This window comes from Strigops habroptila, chromosome 5, assembly GCF_004027225.2.
Source record: "Strigops habroptila isolate Jane chromosome 5, bStrHab1.2.pri, whole genome shotgun sequence".
In the NCBI taxonomy this organism is placed as follows: Eukaryota; Metazoa; Chordata; class Aves; order Psittaciformes; family Psittacidae; genus Strigops; species Strigops habroptila.
In genome coordinates, this window is record NC_044281.2 from 40,505,150 (window position 1) to 40,527,210 (window position 22,061).

The following is a 22,061-nucleotide window of genomic DNA, read 5'->3' on the forward strand; positions in this document are numbered from 1 at the left end:
AGTTTTAAAATGATAAAATATTTTCTAAATGTGCTTGCACTCCTCTGAGATGCCCTGCTTAGAGAGGCGATATCCTTATCAGTAAAACATCAGACATTGCTCAAGGATACACACCAGGGATTTAGTTTAAAATCTAAATCTTTCCTAAATTCTTTGTAGCATCAGGGTAATAAACCAACAGCACAAAAGGCGCAGTCTTTCCCAGTGTCCAAAAGATTTTCTGCTCTCCTAGGTAGATAGATTTCTCTAAACTGCCAAATTATTTCAGTCTTTCTCCAAGTCTCTAGAAACCTGTCCTGAAAGGACACATGATGCAAGATTGAAAAATACGCATATGGATTAACTCCTTTGCTCTTGTGGACCTCCCCAAAACCCATGCAGATTAGACATATTCATTACAATAAGACGCTGGGCTCAATAGCTTTTTGAAGCAAATAGCTGCAATAATCCATGTTCAATGCCAGACTGTTTGGTTTAAATTACTTCTGTTGCTATTTTTTCCCCCAGATTGTTTTTAAAGCAGCAGCCACATGTTGTCATGTAGGAAGTTTAGGTTGGACATGATGGAAAACTTAAGAAAAACTTACAGCAGTGCAACAGGTCAGCTGGTGACCTATGCTCTGTCCTTGAAGATCTTCAAGATTAGGCTGGACAAGGCAATGATGAATTTGCTCTAGCATCAAGCAGGAGATCAGAGAAGAGACACTCAGAGCTTCCTTTCAGCCAACGTTCATCTGGTTTTTGTCTATCTCCCGTACATGATTCTCCCTTCTCTCCATTAAATTCAAGTCATTGTTAAGAATTGTGTAATAAAAGGGTCACTTTCTAGAGTAAAACAGACTTTCACTCTGGCACTAAGAACTGCTAAAAACCATGGTACAAGCTCTAAGTCACCTGAACAACAAGAACCAAATGCCTTTTTATGCCATTTCTCAGTTTTCCTTAAGGCAAATACAGTCAAGGAAAGCTTCAAGAGAACACTAGGAGAATTTTAGATGAGGTTTTCAGATGCAAGATAGGAGAGAAAATCACAACTAGAGTCATCTTTAAAAGTGCTACATTAACCTGTGGTAACATAAGATGTTGGAAATACCCGCCTTTATAACAGAATAATATTGAGTTTAAAATTAATTCCATCTCCCTTTGCAAAGTTTCAGCCATTACTAGAGGAAATTTCAAAATGTCCAAGGTCAAGATATTAAAATCACAGGGAAGTCTTCATCGGCAGATGCAATGGGCAACACATATTTTCTTCCAGTTGTTAAAATCACAGGGGAGTCTTCATCGGCAGATGCAATGGGCAACACATATTATCTTCCAACACATATAAATCTTCCAGAAAGATTTACTTTACAGTTTTTGCATAAAAAGCTTGTGCGTAATTTCTGTCTTTCAGACAGACTTTATGGACTGATGCATACACACTGCTCCTTTTAACTTCTAAATATTTGCATCGATTTTTACCTTGCTTAATTCCTGTCCTTTCAGTGCAGAGATGAGAAGACACTCCTGACCACTTCTGCAATCAAGTGTGTACAGTAGCTGGTTCTAGGCTGGAGCTGCACACCAGCCTGGCACGAAGGAGCTGTACGTCTTCAGTCAATAAAAGCAATTCCTTGGCAAGGAGCCTTACACATTTCCCTCTTCCTGACCTAATTTCAGCTTGTTTGTTTTCCCCCTTTGGGTTAAATGTGACCCAACCTATTCAGTTGTAGAAGACTAAAAATGTTTTTGAAGGTTATAACCCAAGACCAGAAGAAGCTCATCTACATACTTCACATCACCATCTCTATCACAGCATGATGCAAAAGTCACTCAGGTATTGCAAAAGATATTAAAGAATTAAAAATAAGGTTATCCTCAAAGTAATGCTTTTGTAGATTTTTAGCTAGATTATCATGGGGCTTTTGCCAATGTTACAGATTCTTCAATTCAGAGCTGACTTGGGCACCTCAACACTTAAGTTACGTAAGAGAATAGATGGTTTAATTTGGAAGAAATTTAAAAGGACTTCTTTGTGACATCAGCACAGACAATATTAAAGAAACCCGAACAACCCGCTAGTAAAATATAAAGTAGGTTTGGACCCAAGAGAACAAAGTCAAGCCAACAAACCCATCATCCCTCTATCCCTACTTAATGCTTAGCCCCTCTTGCTGCTTTTGTTTACTTTTCACTAGTTTGTGCTCTCTGTTTCAAAGGAAAAAAAAAAAAAGTACAAGACTCGTGTTATTGGACAGTTTAAGACAACTTCTTTGTAAAGTTCCCAAACATCTTATATCTAAAATTACAGTATGGAATGGGAAATTAAAATAGCACTCAGGACAAATGATGACTAACCTGCTGTCCAGTGGTGAAGACCTGTATATTTCCTAACTATGGCAGGAACTATTTATTATGTTGGCACTAAAATCTACACTTCAGCTTAAGGCCAAGAGAAAGTGGCTGGCTGGTGAGGAACAGAAGAAAATATGTAGAAGAAAGATGTATATAATGGCTCAGAATGACAAGAAGTGATCTTAGCACATTGCTAGAACTCTACTGGGAAATGGCTTCACACACACGGTAGTAAAGATGAGCTCAAAGGAGGAGTGAAGCCTGGCCCCTTTGTGGGTCTTTACAGGGAACTCTCTGCAGGCTGAGAGGCATCAGAAGGAAGCACGAAGGTACTTTTTAGACAAGCATAATAAGCGGGCCTTAGATGCCAAAAACACTAGTGACTACCAGAAAAGGTCAGACGGGGTCAAGTCATGAAAGCAAAGATGAAGAATTGGTGTTTGAGGCAAGAAAGCAGAAGAGCCAGGACGCAAATAAATGGGTCCTGGTCAAAGCAATCAAGAAAAGAAATGAAAAAGAAAAACCACCTTAGGTTAATGTTTGGACATGCATTTGGGCACGGCCCTGAGCAACCTGCTCTAATTAGACTTCTTTTGAGCACGGAGTTGTACCAGATGCCCTCTGCAAGTCCCTCCCAGCTTAAATCATGAGTTGGTGATGCTGTAATTCTGGAAGAACAGCTTTCAATACAATAAATAGCATTAGTGGTAAAAAAGAAAGGAGAACGGGGTAGCAGTTCATATCTCTGTGACTGAGGAGATGAAAATGTGCTCATCTGGTGAGGGATAAGGTAGATGATGTCAGTCGCTCTTCCCTTATCTACCACCGCTATCCATCAAAGGTGCTCTTTGGGAAAAAAAAATATTGTCTACTAGGATGCTGTGGAGTGCCCTAAGAATAAACCTTCATTTAAGCCCTGTTCACAGGGTTTGCAATATCTCAGTTGTGACAGTTAGACTGGAGCTTGCCAGCACTGCTCCCATTCCAGCCATGGGGTTAGGCCAGTTCACACACTGTCCACGCAACTGGCACAGCTATAGCTCATTCCCTGGTTAAATTTGATCTAAAACATAAAAGCTTGAGCCTTAGACAAAGTTTCTGAGGGTCAGTGATAACATGGTTCAGCCTAATAAAATGTTCGTAGGTCATTAAGCACCCATAAGGAGCACTCCTAAACAATTCTGCATATAACAACCTCAATCTTGTGTTAAGTAAACAGCTTTCTTAGGTGAAGATCCACATTGATGTTACAAATCACAGATTTGTAAATAAATAACAGACTTTCCTAATAGAAAAAACATTTCAAAAAATCATCTCTCTGACATATGTTATGGGAGCCAAACATAAAGGTAACACAAGCTTTGGACATGAAGTCCCAGTGCTGTAATGGGAATGCTTCTGCGTCTTGCAAAAGCTATGCTCAGATTGCAACTTTGCCTAAAATAAGACCTTACTTTGTTTAGTGATAACACAATCTATTTATTTTTAAATGTTAAAACAGGTGATATTTCCGGGTGATATTTCCAGCCAGGCTAGTTGTCTCCGAGATCCCAGGGGTGAAGCTGACCCCAGCTCTCCTTTCAGAGCCCCAGCAACACCCACGGGGACAGGACGGGACAACACATATTTCCTTTAACGTGCTGAGTACTCCAAAGTTCAACTGTATCATTTGCATCAACAGTCAATGCAACTTATACGTTCAGAGGCTATAACTGAAAATGGAGCCATTAGAGCCTGATTTGCCATTGCCAGCATAAACAGCCCCTCTGCCAAGGAAAAGATCTATTCTAAGACTCAAAATTGATGTTAATAATAATTAAATTCAAAGCAAGGGTCTAGTAGACTGATGACTGTCAAGAACTGGAAATATATACAGTATATCAACAGTATACCACCTATGAAACTCCTTGTACTTAGGTAGGCAAGATAACAAGGAGAAAAGCAGACTTGGTCTAGACATCCTGCACCCATCACCCAGCCCTGATGTGCATCTGCTCTGACAATATAGCCATTTTCATAATGGGTGGGCATCACATCTCATGTCTCTGGAGAGATTACCAAGTTGCCAGCCGAGGTAAAGTTTGTCATGCTGTGCTCATACCTTACTAAGGTGTGCTCAACTCAAATTAAGAATTAATTTGTTATCACCAGTTTGCCGGACACACAAGCACAACTCCCGCTGCTAATGCATCCAGCACTTGTTTACTCTCCCAGACAGACCCACTCAAAGTGAAAAGCGTTCCACTCTATAACAAAGCCATGAAAAAAGCTAAAAGCCAGCTAAAAAGGTGGATGGAAAAAAACAATTGGGCTTATCTCTGCATTGCTACCAGGTTGACATTTCTTGTTGAGTGATGCTTTGCAGATGTCAATGCCAATTCATGTTTCAGGGTGACACAGCACGAGCTACACAAAGGCAATTACTCCGGTCAGTTATTATTAAATGCCTATGCAGCTGTGATTTCTTTCTGCAGTTTATTAGCCAGCTTGGGATGGCACTGGAAGCAAGACTCCGGGTTGTGAAAATTAATTGCAGAAGTGCCCCCTGAAGCAGTCCACCGCTCAGGGGACAAGGTGTAGGTTTGCATGAGGGCCTCAGGTTCTTTGCTCCAGGCTTTTGAAAGGCAACTGTGAAGCTTCTTGGGTATAAATGATATTCTAGCTCTGCCACAGGGAGAGACTTTAGCCCATCACCTAGCACATTCCTCAGACAAAACAACCAAGCAAAAGAAGAAACAAAAACCCACAAAACCCAAAACTGGACACTCTGGGCTCAATCAGATTCTTAAATTAAATGCCATAGAAGAGGACATTGCACTTTTGATATCTTCTTTTCAAATTAAATGAGCATTACTTGAAAAGGGTGATCTTAAAATGGTCTTTTAATACTGCAGAGTTCCTAACAAAATAGAATTAAATAGGCATTCATACAGACAAATAGACAGCTCCAGTTCTATAAATATTTCATCCTTAATTTTGAGCTTCTCTGTGGCAGTTAGCTATGTTACTTAATGGCTGGACAGCCGTAACATAAAATCTGAAGAATAACATCTCTGTTAGCTGGAGAATAACCTCTGGAGAATAAAATCATCTGAATAATGTTCATCACTAGGATTCCCACTGGTAATACTTATTATATGCAGCCACCCAGAGGTTTTTTCTTTTCTTAATCCCAAAGGAAATACAGTCAGTGCCTCCAAGTGGGATTCAGCTGCTCTCCATGATGCTGGGATTCCATCCAGCCCAGCTGTCTGCAAGTCCCAGGCAGCATTGGAGGGCACAGACGGCAAAGGAGTTTCAGAATAGGATCAATCACCCCTTGAAGGGTAACTCTGTTCCTGTAAACCTATAAACAACTGACCACCAGGAAAATTGGGTGTGATATGCAGCTCTCTGCACAGAAGTCTATAAATTAGAAAGGACATCAATCATTAAGTGCTCCAGCCACACTGTCCAAGTTGCAGAAGGCAAAAGCAGGGGCTGGAAGAATGAAGAACTGCCCTATGTAGAAGAATCACAGAATCAACTAGGTTGGAAAAGACCTTTAAGATCATCAAGTCCAACCTTTACCCCAGGACTGCCAAGTCCACCACAAAGATGAGGCTGGAGACCGTCTAAGGAACGTGAAGGTGCACAAGAACATGAGACGTCATAAGATGCATCTGTGAATCCTGAGAGACCTGGCAGATGAAGTGGCCAGGCCATTATCCATCACAATCGAGAAGCTGTGGCAGTCCAGTGAAGTTCCCACTGAATGGAAAACGGAAAATATACCCCCCATTTATAAAAAAGTCAAAAAGGAAGACCTGCAGAACTACAGGCTGGTCAGTCTCACCCCGGTGCCTGGCAAGATCATGGAGCAGATCCTCCTGAAAATATGGAAAATGAGGAGGTGATTTGTGATGGCCAGCACAGTTTCATTAAGGTCAAATTGTGCCTGACAAATCTGGTGGCCTTTTCTGATGGGGCTAAGGCATTGGTGGATAACTGCAGAGGGACTGATGTCATCTACCTGGAATAAATAACAGATTTTCCTAAACTTTTCCTTTCTTTCAGGAAGAAGTTCTTCACTGTGAAGGTGGTGGGGCACTGGATCAAGTTGCCCAGAGAAGCTGTGGCTGTCCCACCCCTGGCAGTGCTCAAAGCTAGGCTAGACACGGATTTGAGCAACCTGGTCTAGTGGAAGGTGTCCCTGATCATGGTAGGGGAGTTGAAACTACATGATTTTTAAGGTCCCTTCTGATCCAAACCATTCTATGGTTCTAGGATTCTATTTCATGGTGTTGCAGAACTATACAATCCATCCAACTTTCCTTAAGTGCTAATTTATCTAGTTTTAGTGTTGCTACACAATATTCTTCTTAACTCATAACCTACTGTGTTATCATGACCAAAAACAAAGTCATCAGGGTTTGCTACATGCAGGAGATAACATGTAGCCAGTGACAAAACCTGGAGAACATCAAGGTTGGGATCCTAACAGGTGTGAGAGCTCACAAAGGGAATTAGGTCCTTGAAGGACGACATGTTACAGAAAATTAATTTTAAAAATAGCAAGTCTATAACGGTGAAGACCATTTCTCCCTGTTGAATAACCTGGATGACATAAATTAAATCAAGAAGTCATTATGTGTTGTTCCTAACACCAAATATGAAAACACAATTAAGAAAATAACAGGTTATTAGAAATGTGTACTAAATGCAAACTTACAGAATCACAGAATAGTTAGGGTTGGAAAGGACCTTATGATAACCTAGTTCCAACCCCCCTGCCATGGGCAGGGACACCTCACACTGGACCATGTCACCCAAGGCTCTGTCCAACCTGGCCTTGAACACTGCCAGAGATGGAGCATTTACCACGTCTGTAAGCAACTTGTTCCAGTGCCTCACCACCCTCACAGTAAAGAACTTCTTCTTTATATCTAACCTGAACTTCCACTGTCTTAGTTTAAACCCATTACCCCTTGGCCTATTGCTACAGTCTCTGATGAAGAGTCCCTCTCCAGCATCCTTGCACCAACCTATTCTTCCAAGTATGGGGAACGAATTTACTATGTTATGACTACATCAGGTGTCAAAATCACTAGCTAATTTAAATGACCTATCCCTTGTATTTAGATTACTCAGCATGAAAAATGAAAGTCATGAAAATACATTATTCTGTATTTTTAGGGGTGGAATTGTTTTAATATGCTTCTATAAGGAACGTTCTACTACTTTTAAATCATAAGGCTTTATATTAAGTATTTTACATTATGATGGTGCCTTATAATCGTCAACACGTAACTGGGCACTGCATCCCAATACCAGGCTACTATGCATCCTTGCAGAAAAAAACTTCAATTTCTACGCACTAAAAATTTATAAATTATAGTTATTTTATATGGAGTTACAAGCCTGATACACAATACCAAATGCATCCTGATATAAAAAGGAGATTTGAAGGGGAGCCATATCGCATTATGCTGTAGTAAGTTTGTCTATAAATTAAAGCAGCCATCCCAGGAGGTGCCCTAAGCAGGCATGTTTTTTTAATGCCATTAGATGTGATGACATTCAAGGCTGTATGTTAAAGTGCATGCATAACTGTGTAAATGTAGAGCATTTTTTTGCTCTTTTTTTCCCCTGTGATTGCATATTGTTATAAACCTGCTCTGAGGGTTAGCTTACATGAATTATCTTATCTGCATCATGGGTAGTTATGTAGAGCAGCTGGCAGCCTGTGAGTTTGCATGCAGCATCCCCGTCAGTAATTTGTACTTCTGCGTCTGCATCCCCAGTAGGCATCTTTAGTTATTTATTTTTGTTTAAGAACTCAAGAGAATTATAATTCGTTGCTGTATTTTTCAGTTCCACGTAATGCTTACAAACCTTAACAGAGCTATCACGAATATTTTGAATGGAAGCATTTTCCCGAGAAAATGTGTGATTTCCTCAGGAGGTCTTCTAAAGGGATATTTTCTCATCTCCCTGTAAACACATATATTTTGGATTATAGAATTTTATTTTTTTTCCTAATTAGAAATGTCATAAACCAGCATTTCAGCATTTTGACAAAAATATAGTAATTTTGAAATTTTAGGATAAAATGTTTTGATTCAATCACCTACATTTACTGTTGAGAGTAACATGTTGACATAAAGGTCCTATTATTTAAGAACGTAAAAAAACCCAAAATACTACAAGTAGATGCAGGATGTTGTTATTGTTTTGTTGTTATTGTTATTCCCCCAAGGAAATCCCACCCACCGTTTCCTTGGGGGGGATGGATGGTGGGGGTTTTTTTTGGTTTTTTCTTTTGCATAGTAGAAGTATTGTCTACAAAAATTATCTTCCAGGTTATTTCACATCCTCCAAATAAGAAAAAACCCCTGTGATTTCAGTTTTATATACTTTCAAGTAAGCAAGAACTACCAAGATCTGACCTCTAAAATAATTTCTATCACTAACCAAATTCACTCATCCCATTTCATACAAGAAAATACATTCCCCAAATGGTCCTATTTTAAAAACTTTATAATAAGAACGTATAGTTTCACGTGAATAGTGCTCTAGCAGCGTTGTTATCTAATAAAAAAGCAACAATACAATACCCCTGTGGTATTTCCCATGCATTACCTATTTTAGCGATAGGGTTTCTTTCAAGCTCTGAAATGATGCTAAGGCAAAGAGACACCAGAAAAATTCTCAGAGACATTCACTGCAGTAAGTGTAAGCAAATACATTTGTAACTATAAAACCTCAGTAATTCTGCTGTCCTCCATCTGGCACAATCCTGTTGCCCAATTTTATATATATTTTAAACTCAGATGGAGGAATATTGTGCTTGCTCTGTAGGACTGCATCTTCAAAGGAAAGCAAACACACAGTTTTAGTTCCCAGGCTATGATTCAGTTGTAAAAAAGCCAAAACTATTAATAAGCTGTGCTCTTATAAAATAACAATTATTATCTTTAAGACTCAAAACAACCTGATTACTTATTAACTACATTTGAGTAATGAAGTTGGCTCTAAGCATAACATCCCTGTAGAAATTGGAGCAACTTTATTTCTGGAGTCTCTGTTAAAAGGAATAATAAAATTTTGAATTTATTGTCTAATCGCTATTTTCCCCAAAATAAGTCTTTTGTTTGACAGAGGAAATAAAATGCCAGATATTTGTTTTCTTTTTCTCTCAGGCAATAAATGAAAAGATATATTTTGTGCACCAGCCTTCTATTAATACGACTGTCTATATTCCTTCAGTAAGTGATGTATTTTCATGATTATGTATTTTATGTAAACAGGCTTGTGAAATGCAAAGTGGCCGCTCAAAATGCAGCATGAGGCAGGCAATTGATAAGGCACAAAAGACTCAAATTCTGGTGTTCACTGATCTTGCTTAAGTACATAATAATTTGATTTTCCTTCTGAATGTGGTGTTTACTGTTGCTCGACTGAAATGGCTTTTGTTCGGCATTGTTATAAAATAAAGCTGCATCTCATTTCCAAGTCAACTGCCCTGAAATTTAAGAAATTTAGAAGCAAGATATTTAACAATGGGGAAAATCAAGCGGCAGAACCCCCCTTCCCCCCCTCCCAGTTCATCATCTCACTGCTTAACTGCAGCCCTACTTGAGCTTTTTAAGTTATCATCTAAACACAGATATTGAAAGAGCCTTTGTAGATCTGGTTTTTTTTGCAATTGGTCTCCTTGCTGTATTACTTTGGGCCTAAAGAAACTGTTTGCTTATTCTAACTTGGAAGAGTAGTTCTGTGTAACTTGCCATGTGGAGCAAATCTGAAAATCTGCATAGCTTTTTGGGAAGGTTCACCAACACCTGCTTGACCAAGATGTTATCAGCTTTCTTCATCACAAGCACAGAAATTAGTAAAAACCCTCAAATTATTGACTGAAGAGCTGTTTGTCAAAATGTAGAAAGATGCTGCAGTCGGTTAACTCTAGTTCCAAATATCTTTTGTAAAAAGTGTGGTTCTTGTTGAAAAAGTAGGACTGCACTCAGGAGATCTTACCAAGTCATTTAAGATGCTAGAAACTGTAAACATAGTAAAGAAAAATTATTATTTGTCTTCATGTTTAACAGCTTGTTGCAATGTCTATAGTCTCAGACAACAGACTCTTCAGCTCTGCAAATCAAGAAGTCCACTGCACATCTAAGAACTTGGAGGCATCTCCTAAGAGGAGCAGACAGCCCATCCAAAAAACCACCCATAATAAAATCACCATTTCTTCTCATCCTGTACACTTAAACCCTGAAACTAATAGCCACAGAAGTTTGTGGATTTTTAAACCACTTGCACATGTTTGGAAGGTAACCTGACACCCCACCAAGGATTATAAATTATTAAAACCACCAGCTCTGGTTCAGAACATTCTTCAGCAATTGATTCTAGTTCCTGCAAAAGATAGGATGCCAGGCTAGACGGACTTTTGTTTTCACCTGGCGTGATCTATTCTGTATTCTTATTTAAGGCAAGAAGAGTCAATAATATCAATTCATTCCTGTTGGAAAAGCATAAGACAACCTTGATTTCGGTGGTCATAACACAGCGCTCCCAGATGGGACGCTGAGTCAATTCATCTTCCTCTGTTCCTCTGTGTTGTTTCTCATTTTTTATATAGGGGGTGGTTGAAGTTGACACAGCTTTAAAAATAACAGATTTATTTTTGCTAGGTGGCAAAGGCATAACTACACTTTTGTGAGTTAAAGCATGCCAACTAGCGCATACTTGCTAGCTCATTTTAAAAGGCTTTGTACAAGTCCCTTAACTCAGAGCCTCTTCCCTGCCAGGGAACTTCTTAGATCATCAAGAGCTTTTGGTAATCAGCTGAAGACGCTCGCCATGAGCTTCTGCACAAGCCATCGTAATATTGGCTTGTGTTTTATGAAGAAATAAAGGGTGAAAAATGTGTATTTGGAGACAGTGAAGCAACTACATCAGCAATCAATATGTGCTTGCAATAATGTAATTAAACAAATTGCAAAGGTCCTGATGAAGATTTCATGATTTACTTTGCAACAGCAGTATCATAAAACATCTTCATCTATGCTAGAGTGATGCCCTATCTAAGGACTTTGAGACCAGGGCACTCAAACACCAGAAGCCAGCCTGGAGAGGACAAGGAGACATTTTAGTAGGGTGTAATTACTGCCATGGTGTTCCCTTAGGAGACCAGTCAGACCGAAGGTCCACCTGGTCACCTCTCCTGACACAAGCAGGGGCCAGATGCCTGCAGGAAGAAATCCAACCCCATGGGGAAACATATGGTGTTACCATCCTGGTGTCACTTTGCCTCCTTGCTTCCAGCTGTCTGGGCTTCTCAGCTCCTATCCTTCAAAGCCTCCAGGAGGGTTTTGTTTCAGGGGTTTGCCAACAGCTCTTCTAAACCTTTTAAAAGCTTCTGGTATTCCCTGCATTTCGGGGCAATGGGTCAAAATCCATCAGCCATCACCCCCTGCTCCCACCTCTCAGGTCTCACCTGATTTTACAGGCAGGGTTCTACCTGGGAGGAGAAGATGGGAAATACACCGTAATGGCTGAAATACCTTTTAAAATCACCCAGCACTTATAATAAGTGTAAAAACCAGCTGATGTAATGGATGAAATAATTCCAGCTGGTCCTGGGAGGCCATGAGTCGCATCAATGGTCCATGAGCTATGCACACAGTATTGAAGGCATGGGGCAGGAAAAGGGCTACAAAACACCCTGCACTTAAAAGAAGCCTCATTATTTAGCAACAGCTGACAAAAAGTGCTTCCCAACTTGCTCTCTCCTATCAGCCAAAGTTAAAAGGGTTAATTTTATGGTGACCACCACCTCTACAGGTACATCTTCATCTCCATAGGGCTTCTGGCTGGAAAACTACTTTATCCTGAACTGAATTTCTACACTATGGCTGGTTTTAGTTTTTTTATCTTCTTTCCTCTGTGCCTAGCTGGGCTGAAATGGGAATAGTCAATGTCTTTGCATTGTGATCCCTGGCATGACAGGTGAGCAAGGAACAGCTTTGTACCAAGGCTGTGAGCAAGAGAAATTGCCGTAGGTGGAAGCCTTCCATAATTCTCCCAGTCAGGAACACATAGCTCATTTTCCCATCCCTTTTCCATCACAGATCCCATTTGCTGCTCCCCAGACCCTTCCCCAGCAGTCTGGTGGTTGGATGCCTCTTTCCCAAGCACACTGATTGCAACAGAACTACTACTTCTCCCTGGAGAAACAGAAATATATATTTAATGTATTTTTTTAAAATACATATCTTACAATGCCACTCTAAGATAAGACTCCTGTTTGCCACGTACATACTTGTTCAACCGCCTCTATGTCATAGAGAAATAACCTTTCCAATCCTCCATATCCCATTTTCTTTTCCCAAGATGATTCAAGACAATTAGTTTAATAGGTCAGCAGGTGATAAGGTTTTAATGGAAGCACAGTATCGTGAGGAAAGTGTCCAAAGAAGATAAAACATTACTCTTATGTTCACTGAGAAGTTCACTCAAGGATATTGAAAAAGATTTTCTAGACCAAACTGGTCAGAGGCATGGCAAGGGATGACAGATATGACAGGGTATTTAGTAAATTAAAAATTGGTAGACACCTACTAACGGGTGATTTATAATAAGCAGAAATTTGTGTGTGTAAAATAAAAGGAAGAATAGGCAACATCTGACAGCAAGGGAGTGCAAAAAATACCGTTTTACTGTGAAAGTGAAGACCAGTCTGAAAAGGTGCATCCATTTTATAAAAATATATAATAAAATAATTAAAAAAAAAAACAACAAAACAAAGTAAAAGCCACTCCAGCTTGCATTTTATTTCCAGGATAGCAAGGTGACTGCGAAGTATACAGGACACTGTGTGTGAATCTTACAAAACTGAAAATATTTGAAGATGCTAGCATGCAAATATGTTCTACCAAGTTAGCCATTTTCTAGGTGCAGAGAATCAGTCTTATTCTCACAGAATTTGAAATGAATAAATAAATCCTGTAGTCCTTCAAAAGGTATCAGCGAGCGACAGGGGAAAAGAATTTCTGGGAAAAAAAGAAACAAAAAAGGTAAGAAATAAGATAGAAGTGGCAAGAAATAGGATAGCACGGTAGCAAGGTGCGGCACTTAAACAGGTTTCCAGGTTTTGCAATGAAGTTTTTAAAGAAAAAAATGAATTTTAGGTTCTTATCTGGGAAAAGGACTAATGTAAAGGTCAGTTTAGCAGCAGCATCATTGCAACTACACAGAAGCAAGCCCAGAGCACAGAGAAGAGGAGCATGAGTGGGACCCCAGAAGCTCTTGCAGCATTTATAGAGAAATAATAAAAACGATAATTCTGGAATCTGAGTTATATCCCTGGCTGCAGCAAAAGAAAACAATCATATATTAGAAAAATAAATAAATCGACAGCATTGCCAATACTCTAATGTCCTATTTATTGATGTCTTATTCTTATCTCAGCCATCAGTCACTGGACCTTTTAAAAAGTTTTTGGGATTATATTCAGTTCCATTAATTTATGAATAAATAAAGCTCCAATATTTCCCTGTGCATTGCTACTTTTTTCTTATACCTGATGACAACGTCTGTCAGAGCAATTCACACTATTTTAAGTAGGAAATACGGTCAGCAAGGAAATTGTCTTTTGACACTCCTACCCATACAGATATATAGTGTTTCACTGGTCCTGTGAATTATCAACACACAAAACATATCCCAGGGATTTTTTGGGAGTTATAAGAGACAGCTTCTGTAACATTGGGACAATAACTACACAGAAGCCTCCAGATATGGAGATATAAATAGGAGATAGTACAAATTTTCTTGATAGAAAGATGTGTTGTTGTGTCCCATGAGAGACAGGTACTACCATAATCATTTTCAAATCATTGTGAAGATAACACAATCTGTTACAGTAGCTCAAATATCACTATAATTGTCCCCGTTGCAGAGAACGACCCAAAGACCACAATTTCTTCTTCACCCTATGCACCACAAACACATTTTGATAGCGGTCCCATCCACAAGACAACACACCATGACCCTGGAGGCAGGAAGGCTTCCCTTTTTCATACACTGTCCTAAAATAATTTATACCAGTCACTAAGACTGCCTCATCTCCTCAAACTGGCTGTCACCTTGCTATGGTTTTGTTCACAGCCAAGTGAATATGAGTTTTGCTTTGGCTTAATTACATCACAAACACACACCCACGTGGATGTATAAATCAACGCAACTGAAGATGACAAACTCCAAGTGAAAACCAAATAATTTCAGTATTTTCAAAGACAGCTCAATGGCCAAATAAGAAAATAAAGCTGCTTTCAAAATAAAACTGTGTTTCATAACCCTGTTTTTGTCCACCCCAGCCACACTGACGCAGCTACCTCTTCTGGGTAACTGCATTAAGAATACTCGTCTCAAAGCCTAGAAACACAGTAAAACAGCCTTACAACAATCTGCCATTTTCATCTTACTATATGTAAAATATGTTTGCTAAAACCATTTCATGTATTTGTGTAACTTAAAGTGTGGCATCCGTATTTCTGTAACCTTTTTCAGTACAATGCACCCCCAGAATTTATATTTATATATGGAAACATGAAATTATACACACTGCGGAGATCAAGGCAAACCATTTCTCAGCTTCAACCTCGCCTACTCTCACAATTTGTTCCTCTCTTGCCATTACCCAGGAGACTTGAAGCTACCAAGCGATTAGGGATCCCCTTTTTTAAAAGCCAATGTATTCACCAGAAAATCCCAGCTATTTCTTTCAAAATCCCTTTCCTGCTCACCCAGGTGGGCTCCATCGCCACCTCTGCAAAACATTAGCCCTCTCCCATGTGCCACTGCTCTTTTGCCCCACAGTCTGGATCTCCTCTTGGATCTCAAAACCAGGTGAAACTCATAGCACCCAAAACAGCAGGTCCATCTAAATGCACTATATGATGAATATATAATGTAACAGCAAGGAGGCAGCGGCTCAAATTGTTCCTCTTTTGAATTGGCCTATGGGAAACAATTTCTGAGGGAGAAAGATCCTTTCTTATATTCCTAAAAATTTGCTTTTATGTCCTCTTTTCTTTTCTCATCATTCCCTGTAAGACTGTCTGCACACTAAACCATGTTTTCCATCCAGTAAGATGGATGGATGGAAGCTCCAAAAACAACATCTCTGGAAGAGGATGTGGTGTGGTCCAGACAGATGCTCTTGTGCAAGCATTTATCTGTGTGATGCCACCATGGCAGCACACTGTAATTATTAGCTAGTTTTTGCACATGAGCCACAAAGCTGCATTGAGTAATTTTCCTTTGCTTATTTGAATGAATTGTTATTTCTCTGTTGATAGAAATAATTACTGTAAACAGCCTTATAAAATGTTTTCTTTTCCATTAAGAAAACATCACCAAACAAACCTGCTTGTGAGTCCACTGTAAATTATATATTGCTATACTGTAAATTATGCATCTGCTACCTCAGCACCAATTAGCCAGGAAGGTTAAGAGTATTACTGTAAGATGATGTGGCTGATCATTTCATGACTTGATTTGTTACTGCCAATGTGTAATGGGATATTGTGAAATAATACATGCCATCTGGTGCGAGAGCGAAAAACAGAATAATGTATATCATCACCCAGTGTTTATGTCAGTACACATATTGCTGTGAGGGACTAGAAGGTATTTGTTATCTGTCCTCCTGCTGTGCGGCGCAACACGAACGGATACTGCAACTATTATTTTATATTGTCAAGAAGAAATGTCATTTAGTTTTTATTATATCCTAAATATATGAAATCACAATATGATTTAATAGCATGTAATTAAGTATTGCTAAGCAAGTTCTGGTAACGTTTGGAAAAATTAGCCAAAGATGAAAAAGAAAATACACTAAAAATTCAATTTTATCTTGAGCTTTCAGCCATAACTGTATTTTACAGTAGTAGAAACATCCTAAATGTTTCCCAAGTTGCTGAACAGTGATGTCTTATACAGTCCTGAAAGATACTTATTTATTAGCAATTTACGGAGCTGCTGGATGCTTTATGTAACAATATTTTCTACACTATCCAATTTAAATCTAGCTACAGAACTATGAGTGTGCTAGCAAGCTGGAGGTATGATTCTTCATGAGCGCCATCTCCCTAGCAAAAAAATCTCAGTATTATGCTTCCCTTGCATGTTGAGAACACAGTCTCAATTAAGTTTCCATTTAGTTTTGGAAGATCAAAGTTACTACGTACTGAATATTTAAATAGATGTAGAAAAGTATTTATTGAAAATTAATCTCAGTCTGAGCCAGTTAGCCAAAATCCTGTATTTTAAATGATGCGAAATTCTCATCATGGTGTTGCTGTATGTCACTAGAACTGTTTAGGGATACAAGGTAGGAAATCCTTTTTATTTCCCATATGGGTGTTTTTTGAAAGATTATTTTGTTGGGGACACTATTGCCTACTCTCACTATTAGAGTGGATACCACAATATATTTTGTGCTGGTTTAAAAACACACCAGCTCTAACAGTCAAGTTTCTGTGAGGCTCTAAGAAAAAAGTGCTTCTATCCTATGTTTGTTGGGGGAAAATAAAATTACAGTTCAACCCATCTTAGTATTTAAAAAGTAGTCAAAATAAGGATATTTATCTAACCGTCTTATTATTTTACAAATAAGGTACAGATTTGCAGGGGCAAGACTCGAGTTTTGTGCTGGATACATCTCCTTGGCTGCCATGAAGTGACATGATATTTGGCCTTTAAATGTTCTGCCACCTTCTATTTGGAAGAAGGCTGATTGATGAGGGATTGATGAGGGATGCTCTGAATGTTATCAGAGCATCAAAGAGAAGCCAACAGCTCTTATGCACAGATAAGTATCCAGGATGGGATAAGTGTTTGTTCATTAAGTTGAATGGGTGCCCCGAATTCCTGCCTAAAGCATGTTTTACTATTCCTGTTCTTGTTCCTCTCTATGGAATTGAAACATATTTTTCTTACATAATCACCTGTTGAATATGGATTTACAGCTTCTCTTCTTTTAGTTCATCCCCAAAGGAAAATGTTTATATAGAACAGGTCACTCACATACAATTCCCATCTCCACCAAAATCATATATATACACAATAAGACAATTTAAAACCCACCTCTACTGCCCTGCCCTCAGCTGTCTACCCTATCAAGAAGACCATGATTATATTACCATACATGAAAAATACTCCCGAGTTACAAAACATCAAACATTTTGACTTTCAAATGAATGGTCAGGGAAGACAGTACAAAGATAAACCATATTCTGATGCCTACAAACAAAATGTAGTAAGATCTACATTTGGCCACTCAACTGCAGAACAGACTTTATTTCCCCATTAAAGTGCATCCTCCTTGCAACATGCAACACCAAGTGACAATTCCTGACTCCAAATGCATAAACCCACTCCAAATCTCTTTCTAAATTGTAAGAGCCTTCTGAAGGCTGCAAAAGTCCTTGAAAAATTATCGCAATGTAAGAGCTACATCATAAGGAGCACTTACCCTTGAAGGGCTTTTTCTCCAAACCAATCTCCCTTCCCTAGAGTACGGAGAAAGACTGGATCTTCACTGGGGGAGTCTTCACGAGTAACATTCACCTGTTGAAAGGCCAAACCCCCCCCAGCATTCACAAAACTTTTAATTAACAAATAAAATCTGTTTGTTCAAAGAGAGATTCGTCATCTCCTGGATCTCTCAGGAAAAGCTGTGGTCTATATCTCCTCTGGGAACCACATAACTCTTCAGAGCCCTGCACTATTCCCTCAACATCACCAACCAACCATCCAAGAAAATGAACAGTTATTTTCCATTAATGTACCTGCTACTCTTGCAAAAATGCAATTTGTGTGGTTTTGAAGGGTTTTAACTCTAAATGTGGAGTTGGCTGCACAAGCACAGTCACTGCCTGTATGGAGTCAGCAGCAGAAACAGATATCAACTATTTCCTGCGTATCAGACACACACATGGCATAGGTTTCTGTTAGCTTTGTTTCACATGATTTCTTGTGTTACTAAGTTCACTTAATGGAAAGAATAACAAAATTAATCTACATTGAGACATAACTGAAACAAAACAGTTTGGAGCATTACAGGATGAAAGATGCTTCCTCTCTTTTTTACTCTATCAAATTCAAGTAGGGGACAACTCTAGCTGGAGTAAAAATCAAGTACTTTCATTGAAGTTTAAAGAGAAATAACATCTTATTTTTTACTTTTTTATTTTTGCAATGAAAGAAGAAAGCAATTCCTGATGATGGAAAGCAGACTTTCTACCCACTGTAAAACTATGGGTAGTGTAAGCCTAAGATGAAGAAGCTGGCACTGCAGCAACAGGAAGATGACTTCACATCCGTGAGTGATGATTTTTTATTGCTGGGGGGTCCTTTTCTTTTCTGAAACTGTTTCAGAAGAAAAACAGTAATTGATTATCTGAAGACCCTTGGCTCTGGCTTCCTGTGCCATGGGATATAAATCCCAGCTGCCATGTAATGACAAAGCTCCTGATATCCCGCTGGGTGCTGAGGATGGCATGACATATCAAGGATGCAAAGGGCTCCATGAAAGATGAATGTTCTTGACGTAACGGCCCTCTATGAGAAATATTTCTTCCTTTTCAGCTGTTATCAGAGGTAACTCATACCTCTTACGGTATGAGAAGGCAGGTGAAATACAAGCCTCTGCTAAAAATGCATGGTGGGCATCACCTTTCCCAACGTTAACCATATATAAACTTAGTTGTCCAGTCTCTGCCTGTGGTCAGTGGAAAGGGACAGCATTTCCAAAGCATGGTTTGTCCCAGATTTCACTGGGATGAACAACTCTCTGGAGGTACCTAATACGCACAGGAAAATCTCTCATCTGCTTCTCCTTTTCAGGCTGCTTAGTTTTAATCAGAGCTTTTGCATATGCAAATTCACAAAGACAAAATCTGGGATGTCAGACACATCCTTTCAGATTTAGAGACACTCCAGTTTAATTTCACTATTAAATATACAACTGTGGCCTGCACCTTCTCCCATCTCTTTTATGGATGGTAAAATCAGTAGGTTTGAGCCATTAATGAGCGCTTAGTCTACATCACACTACATTTAACCTCTGCAGCAACTCATTGAAGATCAGATGAGGGTAGGGAACATGTAATGGATGAGCCAGGAACATTTGTAACTGATGAAAAATACTTTGGAAAAACAAAGGGAACTTTAATGCAGATTTAACCTTTTCTCTGAGGCCTCTGCTGATTCAAAGCAATGAGTGCTAAGGGATTATGGGAGTGTGATTTCTATGTGGTTCAAAGTGATGAGCTATTTGAATAGCCATGGTGTCAATGCAGAACCCACATGATCCGGCATTAGACTGGTATCACATCATGGATTTTAAAGGGAAAATAGTGTACAATGGCACAGCATGGCACATGCTGTCTCCAGGTAAAGGCAAGGTACAGAGCAGGGACGGTGCAGCACCACTTAGCAAGCAGAAGGGACCAAGCTGTTCTCATCTGACCTATTATTCAATGTATTTCTGCACACAGGGTGTTTTGAATACACTTTTGATTTCCATTCACTTGGACTTGAAGAAACATGCTAAAATAAATAAATAAACTAAATGAAATCAGGAGTGAGATCAAGTGTGGTAAATGGAGTTGATGAAGAAAAAGGGGAAAAGGATTTTGCTCCTAAAAGAACTATCCATGGAGCATGGGCTGAAAGAAAAGGAGCGGAAGTCTTTCTAAGCATTTCTGACATGAGTGATGGACTCAGAAATGTAAAATATCTTCTCCGTTCACTTGACTGTCCCTACAGATGCGCTGACATAAAAGGCAAGGCAGAGTTTTTGTAAGTAGCTATAGCTGATAATACCCATGTAATGCTACTGAATGTAGAAACTACACACGAGGTCCCAGGTACATGGGCTGCAGCCAACATTTTTTCTAGCTCATTAAGTTGCCTGGGTCAGGTTTTAGCATGGGACATGGGACGTTACGTGCCCCTGCTTCAGAAAGTCCCAGGCAGCATACATTGATTTAGTAATTCTACATTTTATTGCTATTTATTCCATGTTTCACTGCTGAGGCTCTAGTCTTCCTATTCTGGGCTGTATTCTTTGCATGGCTTAGTTATTACATCCACTGTGTAGCTCTTATATCCCAATACAGGCATTAAAAATAAACAGTCTCCAACTCTGTCCATCTTATGTAAATCACTGATATCTGTTCTGCAAATCAGTAAGCTTGGAAAACTGGGCAGAATTTAACTGTGCCTGTGGGAATTTCTGTTAAGCCACCAGGATCCACCTGAGGGTCTGGGAGTTTCTCAGCAAGCCCATGTGCATTTTATTTTAGCACTCTTTTTCTGGCCATCAGCTGTCACAGTTAGATATAGTAGCAAAGGCCAGGGATAAAGCCAAGGAGCATCTCAAGCAGGACTACAGGGCTCTGGAGCAATAGCTAAGGGCCATTTGGTGTATTTCTCCTCCACTCTGCAGGTGAGATATAAGGGCTTAAGAAGGCACAGGTCAACAACTGTTTGCTCAGCTGGTGTCAAGAACAGGGATTTGGTTTTTACAACCAAGGGACTCTCTTTGGAGATTGAAGACTGCTAGGAAGTGATGGGATCCACCTGACCAAATGTGGCACAAGCGTCACTGCTAACAGGCTGGCCAACATGGCAAGGAGGGCTTCCAACACTCAATGGATGAGGGAGGTGCACACTTCCATTATTTCTGCCCATTAAAAAAAGGGGAAAAATAAGGATTTGAAGCATGCACCATGGTGGCTTTTATTCTGGGAGAAGAGGAAATATTACTTATGAGTGGAGGGAAGCAAAAGGGCATGAGGGAACACCATCAAACTTGGATTTCTGTAGTTCATGATTATCTTTATTTCAGAAATTTGTCTATGACTATCTTATTCATCTGAAAAAGACCATGTTTTTCTTCCAATGAAGACTGGCTCCCAGAGATAGAGAGTGGAAGATGACAGTGAAAATCTAGTTTTAGTACCTGAGAGCTGATAGCTGTCTTGGGACACAACCCAATGGCGTGTACAACACCCACACTGTTTCTCTATGAATGCCATGGGGAGTTTGCTACCCTTAATTACACTAGGCCAATGTTAATATGTGCCTTGGTGCAACCATCAGATCCATGAACCAGGAGGCTAGGGTTGGCCTGCTTTCAAGCTTATTTATCCATTTGTGTTTACTTTCAAAGTATCACATCTCATCTGCAGTGGAAAATCACTGTGTATTCCCTTGAGTATTTCCATCCTGCTATGTGGAAAGAAGCCAGATGTTTCTCAAGTGTAATAGTATTAGGACAGCTAAAAAAAAATAAAATAAAATAAAAAAAAACCCAACCAAATTTGAATGGAAGGAAAAATCTCATTCTATAAAATCCCATCAGAATTTTATGGGAAAAGAGGTCAAACCCCATATTTTCCTTATGAGCAGTGAAACAGAAACTTAGGCCTTCTTTTTTTCCCATGGAGAGAGTTCAGACCTCTCTTGCTTCCTATTATTTAATTTGGAGAAGCTGACAACTGATAGCTATGGGAATGAAATCTGGAAATCAGACTTGTAAGAGGGATACTTAGCAAAGAAAATGCTGAGTATTGTAGGGTATACTGTTAAAAATAACTGAGCTTTTTGGTCATTTACTGTAAAACTCAACAACTGCTTTCAACTCCAAAGTGTTTGCTGCG

The 22,061-nt window shown here is 39.3% G+C and overlaps 1 protein-coding gene across 2 annotated transcripts in view; it reads right to left on the reverse strand.

Annotated features, from left to right (window-relative positions):
- The window catches only part of PRKG1 (protein kinase cGMP-dependent 1), a 481,254-nt gene that overhangs the window by 95,830 nt on the left and 363,363 nt on the right, over positions 1 to 22,061 (reverse strand). For both annotated transcript variants that reach the window (XM_030487822.1, XM_030487821.2), the window contains exon 7: positions 17,867 to 17,961. In XM_030487822.1, coding sequence (XP_030343682.1) covers positions 17,867 to 17,961 — 95 coding nt within the window. The remainder of the gene's footprint in view (positions 1 to 17,866; positions 17,962 to 22,061) is intronic.